Genomic DNA, 10,482 nt, shown 5'->3' with positions numbered 1-10,482 from the left:
TAGACTGATTATTAACATTGAATTTAATCAATAGTTTTATTATCTTTCCTAGTCTTTTATTATTCCTCCTGAATTTCCTGGTGAGTGCTCCTGGTTTACATGAATTGCTCTTGCATTCCTGGCCATAACATTTTAACATAACATCTCATTTGGTTACTATGAGCATTATGAGGTTTATGGGGTAGGAATTGTTATTCCCCTTTTCCAAATGAGGAAACCGTGTTATGTTACCTTTTCAAAGACTGCACAGAAAGTAAAAGGCAAATCCAGAATTAGAATTCTGTTTTTTTTTTACCATACTCGCTTTTATAAGGTCATTTTAAATGGACATTCCTGGGCAGCAGATAGTTTAACACTGATGGCATTGGTTGACATGATCATTTTGAAGAGGTCTCCTTCTCATTTGTTATAAACGTCTGGAATAGCAGGCATTTATGTAGCAATTAATATGTACCCATACTATATAATATATGTATAAACGATGTAATTCTACCATATACATAACAACTCAGTGAGACTGGCACTTTTATTATCCCTCCTTTACAAGTAAGAACACTGAGCACCAGTAAGCAGTGAAACCAGGATTTGAAAGGGGGCAGTTTGCCTCCAGGGCCAACCAAACCAGTATGTCATATTAACTTTTAGACAATAAATTATCCTGCAAAATGACTGCCTTTAAAATTTTCGTTGCTGCTCAAGCAGTAAATTTCAAACATGTCACGTTGTTTCTAACAAAACAAAACCCCCAAGCCCAAATCTTTGCTCGTTGAAATTTTATATGCTCAATAGAAATGATTTTCTAGATTTGTACTCTCACAGGCAAGACTGCTACATTAATTTGCAGAACTGGGTGCAGAATGAAAATATAGGGCCTCTTGTTAAAAAGTTAGTAAAAATTCAGTTGGGATGTAAGAGTAGAACATTAAGACAAGTGTGTGGTCCTTTACAGCATAAGGTCCTATGTCGCTAAAAGGTAGCACACCCATGACATGAGCCCTGTTCACAGAGTACATAACTCTGACTCTGGCCTTGATTCTGTTCAATTACCTCCTGTAGATCTGAATAAAGACTCATAACATGAAAAGAATGGAAGTAATGGAGACCTTTTATTAAATCCGCTCCATAATGACTCCAGCTTCTCCATTATAAGCATCCTGAGGCAATGGGACCTTTGATGAAGAAGGACATGGAAGGGAAGTAAGACTACCAGGCCACAGATCTGATTACTCCTTCTACAAGAAAGCAGAAGTATAGACCGTTTTTCATGTTAGCAGTCCACAGTCAGGATGTGGGGAGAAGAAAGAGGAAGTTCTGGTGAATTTATACCACCCCACAAGGAGGGAATAGCCCTTGTCTCTCACCAGAATGGTGCAGAAGCCTGTGAGATATATCCATGTGTCCATGGTTGTTTGGAGGGAAGTCATGTTACTTTATGTTTAAAATTAATAAGCCTGGACCTGGTCATCCAAACACTTTGGTTTTTGCCCTGTTAAAATTATAGACAAAAATGATGTTTTTAGTCTTTTTTTTTCTTTTATATGTAGAAAAGAGCTGCATTTTTGAAAAATAGCTCTCATTAAATCTTGAACTTTGAGTCAATCTGTGGTGTACATTAAAGTTATTGTCATTCAATCTTGTAGGCAATCAAGAATCAGAGCTGGTGATTTTAAAATCAAAATATATAGGTTTAGACTCAGGTTGCTTTACTTACAGATTCTGTGATCTTGGGAAAGTTGATTGACCTCTCTGAGCTTCTGTTTTTTCATCCATAATATGGAAAAATTTTAAAAACAAGAGAGAAAAACCTCAGAGTTTTTGTAAACATCCATTACATAAAGGTGCTTAGTGCAATACCAGGAATATCATAAGAACCCAGCAAATTATAGAGACATTATTTGAAATAAATACACATGCATTTGACATATATTTATATTTCATGCATATATATACTCGTAAGTATGTTATATATGTGTATATGTATATATGTACACATATAATATATATATATATATATATATATATATTTTTTTTTTTTTTTTTTTTAAGTTTCTAAGTTTTGGGCTCTCATATATTGGAGAAGGGGAAATTCTTGGCTAGAAGAACTGACTCTAATAGAATTTCTTTTGGAGCTTCTGCCTGTCACTGCTAACTCAACATTCAACTTTATCACGGCCAAATGAAATTACTACTGCTTGTAAAATAGGGACTTTCTCAGCATAAACCTTATGCTTCAGATCAAGCAGAATGAGTGTTTATTTGAATATAAATCTAATACAATCCTCAGAAAAAGCCAGGTGTGCTTCCTGTCCGAAGTTGTGGAAGTGTGCTTTCAGGTGCTATGCTAAGCATTGATTAGAATATATGAAACGCCACGTATTGAGGTTATCTTAGGTAGACACCACCTCTTTCCCTAATCCCTAGCCATCTGATGTGTGTGTGTGTGTGTGTGTGTGTGTGTGTGTGTTTAATGTGTCTCTTGATTTTAATCACAGAAAATAAAATGGGAAATACCTGAAACTCTAGTGTCCCCTTTGCCGGAACACTGACAAAGCATATACCCAAATTTGCTTTCAAAACTTCAGTTTTATACCTCCCTCAAAATTGTTGATAATAGCTGTTTAGTTATATGCCCAACATAGAATTCATTAAAAATTGTCAATTTGAAAAATAAAGAAAAAGCATAAAAAAAGCAGAAGCAATTGTATATCCAATATAAACTATACTAACTTTCAATATGCAAGTAAACGTGAAAATGACCAATGCTTCTCTGTTGTTTTGATAGTGAGTAAGATGATTTCAACAGTAGTCTTTTCAAAATCTGTTTGTGACATGAGTAATTTGTTTTGTGTCTCAACTTCACAGGAATTTCCCCTTGAACTGGACTTGGGAGTTCAACTGAATAAATTATTTCTGGACTTTTGAATTATTAATCTTGTCTGCATGATATGCAAATTAGGCTTCACTATGTCCAGCGGCACAGTCTTGGGTTAGAAGCTTTATCAGGTTGCTGGCAAAGAGTTTCCGTCAAGGGATCAGGGCCTTCCAACAGAATGGTAAGTTATAATGCAACTCATGTCACCCAGGTGTACAAAGTAATGCCAGACTTCCCTCAGGGGTTTCTTTTTAAATGGCCTATAAGCAGTTAAGGTTTTAAATAATGTTTAAATGAACTGTCTGAACTGTCATTCATAACATGAAGAACAATAAAGGAAACTAAAAGGAAGTCATAATTTTTTCTCCTACATTTATTTTTCACTAAATTGAATGTCTTTTTTTAATTGCCAAATACTAAATTTATTTAAAGAGGTTTATTACATTTGCTAATGTCTTGGTAACATATTTCAACAAAAAAGAGTAATCAGATTTGCTTAAATGTAACTACTTACAGAAAAAATGTGAAGTTTCTAAATTGTATGACAAAATCAACCACATGTAATATTTCACGTTTAGAAAATAATATGTTAGAGGGAATCTTAAGTTATTCTAAAGATTAAATTTAGCATTTATGTTAAAATTACAATTATGGTTGCAAAAGTTACAATTTTTCAAGAAAGTAATTCACTAAGGAAAAATGACAAATTGCAGAAGCCATTGCTATTTTACCTTCCAGAACTTTTTATAATTGGTGAGTTTTCTTTAATTCATAAACATAATTTGGTACTTTACTTTTTAATACCTTGACTTATAGTATAAATTCTGGAATATACAAAAAAACAAGTTATCAATATTAAGTGATTGTATCTTTTCAGTGTGAATATATATTTTTTCATTCAAGTTGTTTATTAATGAAAATAGCAATTTGTTAAAAAAGACTCATACTGCCATGTAAATTTGCCTTAAAGAAGCAGTTAAGGCTTAAAATGCATAAGTAATCTTTGTTTAATTATAATGATTGTAAAAAACAATTTAAATGCTAATAAGCTGTCAAATATATTTTTAAATTTAAGATTCAATAGTGTACATTTTTAAAAGACTGAATACAATTAAGGTGAAAGAAACATTAATCCAAATTAAAAATGAGTACTACTTATCTGCTTATGTGTGTATTGACTATTGCTTGTAATTCAATAGTTCTAACAGGTTTAGATATATGTTTGGATATATAATTAAAGATTTCACTTCAATTACCAATAGCTAAAATAAATAAATAATTCACCCAAAACAGTTAAAACCTATTTATCATGATTTCTATTTCCTAAAAATTAAAAACACAACCACGAGAAAGTGGAACAGAGAATATTAATTTTTCGTGAAGGAATATCCCTTCAACTGAGAATTTTCCTTAAAGGATCAGCTTACTTCATCAATTTGTATAATTATAATGGCCACACTAAAACACATTAGACTATAAACATCATCTAATTTGGACTCTAGCACCCAGAAAATTATGGGTCTCAGTGAGACTTAAACTGGCCTGCAAATATAAGACAGCCTGACCTTCATGAACCACCATTTATTAAGAACTTAAGAAAATTACTTTAAGAATGAAATAAAGTACCAAAAAGCAGATTATAAAATATCATAAAGAGGATAATCTCATTTCTATAAAAAATAAATTCAAATAAATATTAAACTGTAAACAGGTATCCAGATATGAGGACTAGTTGGTTTACAGACAATTAATTTTCATTCCTTCTTTTTGCCTACCTGTACCTTCTTAGTGTTACAGAATAACATTCATTTTTCAGTTATTTTTAAAATAAAACTAAAAATATAAAGCAACCGCTCTGAGAAGCAAGACAAAGGTGACTAGTCATTCAGTTTCCTTATTCCAGTTCTGATATGCTGTATCCCTGCTACTTCCCTGAATCTCCATTCCCATGGGACAGCTTGAAGCAGAAAAAGCCTTCTCCATGGTGGCAGCACGGCCCCTGACTTGCCCCAGTGCTAGTTATTGGGAATCGGGCACATGTAGTAATGCACGTCTTCATGGCTGTCTTTTTCTGCAATAGCAGTCAAACCTTCCTGCTGCACAGAAGCTACTGACGTCAGCCCATGCATTTTAAGAACTGAGTAGTCAGAAAAATAAGAGAGAGGACTAGAAAAAGAACTAGAAAAAGTGGAAATTCAAAGTGGAACAACTGAGTCTTAAGGAAACTTTCTATTGTCTTACTATACCTTTGAGTGTGTGCACCTGCTTTTTTGAGCACTCCCCAAATAATGAAGTTGCCCAGATCTGAGCTCTGAGGAGCTCCAACATTTGAAGCTTGGGCAAATAGTCCACAAAGAGAGAAAGGAGGATAGTGAGAAGACTGCCATGTCATAGAAAGCTGGGAAGAATGTACTTCCAGAAGTCATGGAGCTGAAAGCATCAGGGAATAGAGTTAAAAATAATAGTGGCAAATTGCCACTGACTGACCTATAAAATAAAGCCTATATATATTTTTAAAAGACCATTAATTTTGTTGCTGTATTTCTAGAAATCCTAATAATATCAAATACATGTTGATTTGGGGAAACAAATAGAAAGTCCAGATAAACTGACTCTATTATATATATATATATATATATATATATATACACACACACTATATATATATATACTATAAACTATATATATACTATATATATTACATTATATATACTATATATACTAAATATTATGTTAATAATATATGTAGTATATACTATATATAATAATATATATAGTATAATTAATTATATATACTCTATATATTACATTAATAATTATCTGGTATTGGGGCACCTGAGTGGCTCAGTCAGTTAAGCACCAGACTTTGGCTCAGGTCATGATCTCATGATTCATGTGTCTGAGCCCCAAATTGGACTCTGCTGTCAACATGGGGCTTGCTTTGGATTCTGTCTCCCTCTCTCTGCCCCTCCCCTTCTCTCTCTCTCTCTCAAAAATAAATCAACATTAAAAAGTTATCTGGTATCTCATCCCTAGGGATAGAACTCTTAATACTTTGGTACATTTCCTAGACTTTCTGATGTTTATTAACGTCAGAGGTAAATTCATAATTTTTAAATTGACCTTAATTTAAAAAATTGATTCTGGAAGATATATATGAAATCTTACCTTCCACAAATGTGTGTCTAAACAAAGCAACCTAACTACCACAATTGCCTGTTTTAAATATTAGTCATTTTACGCGTAGTGTCAACTTAAAAAATTTTTCAACATTTGTTTATTTTTCAGAAACAGAGCACAAGTGGGGGAGGGGCAGAGAGAGAGGGACACCCAGAATCTGAAGCAGGCTCCAGGCTCTGAGCTGTCAGCACAGAGCCCGACACGGGGCTCGAACTCAGGAACTGTGAGATCATGACCTGAGATGATGTCGGATGCTGAACCGACTGAGCTACCCAGGCACCCCACGTGTAGTGTCAACTTTTAGAGTGAAATAGAGCAATGGGCTTAATTTGCTGGATTTACTGTTTCTCTGACCTTAGAGGAAATATTTGTAAAAAATGTTTTTTTTAGACTATCAAATGTTTACCTTCATTTCCACCCAGCAAGCCTTTACATACCATCTCCCTATCTGGCAGTCACTATGCCAGAGGTAGAAGATAAACTCTGTGATCAAGTTGTGAGAAATTCGAAGAAACTTCGTTTATAATGAGAACATAGAATGGGGGGCTGAAGTTAAGATGGGTGGGTCAGAAAGCCTCTCTTGGGAAATCCACACTTGAACTGAAGTCTGAAAGGACGTGCAGATAGAAGGCAGTGTTTGTGATGGGGCAAGATCACAGGGGGAAAAGGTCAGTGAGATGGGTTTCAGTGAACCGATCATTGGGAAGTTCTCTGTGCAATCAAAGAACAGGAAGAAGATGAGTAAGGAGGGGGGTCAGGCGAGGTGAGGCTGAAGTGGCCTACAGGAGCCAGGTCATGCGTGTCATTACGGATTTGGAATTTATTTCCTAGACAGAGGAAAGTCACTTAAGTCTTTTGGCTGAGGAGAATCAGAATTATGGTTGTAGTTTTCAAGATTGTCATGCTTTCAAGCCAAAGGTAGGTTGAAAGGGAGCCAGAGAGGATGCGAGGAGACCCTAGAAGATACAGTACAGGCCAAGATAAAGATGATGGTGACCTGGACTAGAATGGTGATGAAGGAGATGGAGCAATGGTAATGGAGTCAAGAAACATCCAAACACTATAGGCAACACTTGGTAGCTTACTTGTTATTGGAGACAAGCTACAGACGACTTCAAGGATGTTGCTTAGATATCCTACAGGCTCTCAGCAAGTTTGGCCACCATTACTATTATTACTAAGAATTGAAGCACCGTATTTTAATTTTTTTAAATCATGTTATAAAACTGGAATTATACTTTACAAATTGAGTGAAATAACCACAATTCTTTGACAATATGGAAACACAGTAAAATCTATGAAAATAGCAGGACCGGAGTTATAAGAATCCCTGTTTCCTCTCCTAGGTTGTGGTTCAATTGTATTTAACTTAGCAGAATTGGGTGAACAACTGTGATATGCTGGGGACCATGGGAGGTGCTGGAAACAGAAAAATGAACTAGATGCTCCACTTACTTCACTGCACCATTTCTTGGCCTCTTTGCTATTTGTCAAGTCCCCTACGTGTGTTTTCACCTCTGGGCATTTGCACATGCTTCCCCTTATGTCTGGGACATTTTTTACCATTAGAAGACATGCATTTATTTGCATCCTGATTCTTCCCAAGAGAGTATAAATTGTTTGAGATTAGGAACTTTGTTTGACTCACTGCTGTTATCCCCAGTGCCTAGCGCATAGTTCAAAGGCACTTAATAAATATTTGTTAAAATAATATATTAATGATATATCTGTATATGAATGTGTATGTATGTGCACTCCTTACTAACCTTTCATAGTTCAAGTTTTAAGTGTTTTTTTTTAATTATTACTTATGTGCAGTTTTGTCATTAGGCATAAGCTGGTGTTTCAACCTTCTCTTTTCTCTCTCTTCCTTAGGCGTGGAATGAAACTTGCCAAAATTGGCTGGCAGCAGAGATTTCCCTGGAAAAGTACTACCTTTCCATTTTTTATGGGATCGAGTTTGTTGTGGGAGTCCTTGCAAATACAACTGTTGTGTTTGGCTACCTCTTCTGTCTGAAGAACTGGAATAGCAGTAACATTTATCTCTTTAACCTCTCTATCTCAGACTTGGCTTTCTTGTGCACCCTCCCCATGCTGATAAGAAGTTATTCTCAAGGAAAGTGGACATATGGGGATGTGCTCTGCATAACCAACCGATATGTGCTTCATGCCAACCTCTACACGAGCATCCTTTTTCTGACTTTTATCAGCATTGATCGATACCTGCTCATGAAGCATCCTTTCCGAGAACACTTTCTGCAAAAGAAAGAGTTCGCTGTTTTAATCTCTTTGGGTATTTGGGTTTTAGTAACCCTAGAGCTCCTGCCCATACTTTCTCTTATACATCCAAATATAGCTGTCAATGGCACCAACTGTATTGATTATGCAAGCTCTGGGGACCCCAAATACAACCTCATTTATAGCATGTGTCTAACCTTCTTGGGATTCCTCATTCCTCTTTTGGTGATGTGTTTCTTTTATTTCAAGATTGCTCTGTTCTTAAAGCAGAGGAGCATACAGCTTGCTACTGCTTTGCCCTTTGAAAAGCCCCTCACCTTAGTCATCATGGCAGTTGTGATCTTCTCCGTGCTTTTTACTCCCTACCACATCATGCGGAATGTGAGGATTGCTTCACGCCTGGGAAAGTGGAAGCAGTCCCACTGTGCTCAGGCCACCATCAACTCCTTATACATTGTGACTCGGCCTTTGGCCTTTCTGAACAGCACCGTCAACCCTGTCTTCTACTTCCTTATGGGAGATCACTTCAGGGAGATGTTAATGAGCAAGCTGAGGCACCAATTCAAATCCCTGACATCCTTTAGAAGATGAAGTCATGGACTGATGTTTCCATTCAGGGAAAAGTGAGATGCTTGTGTAACACACTGTTTTGCATGTGCAGATGTAGGCCAATTAGAATTTGATTTAACTCATAGACGTAAATCAGAGAAGCAAAGACTTGACACTCTTTTAAAGACATGCTGTGCCCGGAGTCTGTGAAAAGAAGAAGATGGGAAGTATTTACTGATTTCTTCACCTAAGAATTGAAAGGAACTGGACTGGCATTGTCTAGTGCTTGAGCATATAAATCCAAAACCCTAGGTGTTATAAGACTTTCTCAACCAGTGTAAAAGAAATAGAAGATAGATAAAGCAGCAAGTAGTCTGCATTTAATCATCACCAGATTGCGAAAAAAAAATATGTTGGCAACATTCTCTATGTTATTCTTTTTCATTTGATCTTATAACTTAATGTGAAAACTGAATAACAGATTAAGCATACACTATTAGAGATTATTGTTAGAAATTGTGGTCTTGAACAAAATTTAAAGTCAACCATAGCAACAAGCAAGAAAGCAATGTAATGAGTTCAAGGATGTCTATATGTATTTCTTTGTATTGATTATGAGTTGGAGTCAAGTTGTAATTATAAGTCCTATTTTGTTTCATGGTTTTTAGTGCAAAGAATCAAATTAAATGGAGCCTAAAGAGATGGTTCGACAAAAAGAGAGACATGTTTGAGCTTGTCTCTCAGGGAATTTAGGTATAAATGATTTTACCAAAGTATACAAAGAGAGAGAAGAAGAAGATTTGCAAAAATCTCAGAGCTATGGAACACAAAGTGTCTATCAGAAAACCCAAAGCACGACAAAACAAAACAAAACAAAACAAAACAAAGGTAAATACTTTTGGACGACTGTATCTTAAAGACAGTGACTTACATCTGGAATGAGCCTTGTTTTCATGTTCATAGAACATCACATAAGACCACTGAAGGAAGTGTTCTAAACAAAGTGCACTTTATGAAATTGTAAAATGTAAGAAATATTTATGCGCATATTCATATAGATTATCCAGGCATCCCTCTATGCCACAAAACAAATATAGGAAAAACTAAATGGATGCTACATGAGCTTTTTAAAATCAAATAAGTATCACATAACAATTCACTTACATGTAACAAAATGTGTCCATGGCCACATGTCTATGCTCATTTCCTTAAAGTCATTAGCTGTATTTATGCTAAGTAAAATAAGTCAGTCAGACAAAGACAGATATCATATGTTTTCACTCGTGTGGAATTTGAGAACCTTAACAGTAGACCCTGGGGGAAGAGAAGGGGAAAAAATAGTTTCAAATAGAGAGAAAGGTAAACCATGAGAGACTCTTAAATACAGAGAACAAACAGAGGGTTGATGGGAAGGGGGGCAGAAATGGGTGATGGGCACTGAGAAGGGCACTTGTTGGGATGAGCACTGGGTGTTGTTGTATGTAAATGATGAATCACAGGAATCTACTCCTGAAGCCAAGAGCACACTGTATACACTGTATGTTAGCTAACTTGACAATAAGTTATGTTAAAAAAATGATTAGTTGTAACATGAAGGATAAAATAGGTATTATGAGTACAAAGACAAAATTCTATTGCCCTTT

General features: G+C 35.5%; 1 protein-coding gene across 1 annotated transcript; it reads left to right on the top strand.

Moving 5' to 3' along the window:
• The first annotated feature begins 2,945 nt into the window (after positions 1-2,945).
• SUCNR1 (succinate receptor 1) lies at positions 2,946-10,207 on the top strand. Its single transcript, XM_015539379.2, has 2 exons — positions 2,946-3,053; positions 7,928-10,207. The coding sequence occupies exons 1-2, from the start codon at positions 2,946-2,948 to the stop codon at positions 8,879-8,881; spliced, it is 1,062 nt and encodes a 353-aa protein (XP_015394865.2). The 3' UTR covers positions 8,882-10,207.
• Positions 10,208-10,482: the final 275 nt, after the last annotated feature.

Source organism: Panthera tigris, chromosome C2 (assembly GCF_018350195.1).
Source record: "Panthera tigris isolate Pti1 chromosome C2, P.tigris_Pti1_mat1.1, whole genome shotgun sequence".
In the NCBI taxonomy this organism is placed as follows: Eukaryota; Metazoa; Chordata; class Mammalia; order Carnivora; family Felidae; genus Panthera; species Panthera tigris.
This window is presented reverse-complemented; position numbering and strand designations above follow the sequence as displayed.

Excerpts from the sequence above, each read along its gene's own strand:
- SUCNR1 (XM_015539379.2), top strand. The coding sequence starts at position 2,946 with ATGCAAATTAGGCTTCACTATGTCCAGCGGCACAGTCTTGGGTTAGAA. Across the intron at positions 3,054-7,927 it reads CAGGGCCTTCCAACAGAATG|GCGTGGAATGAAACTTGCCA; the intron begins GTAAGTTATAAT and ends TCTCTTCCTTAG.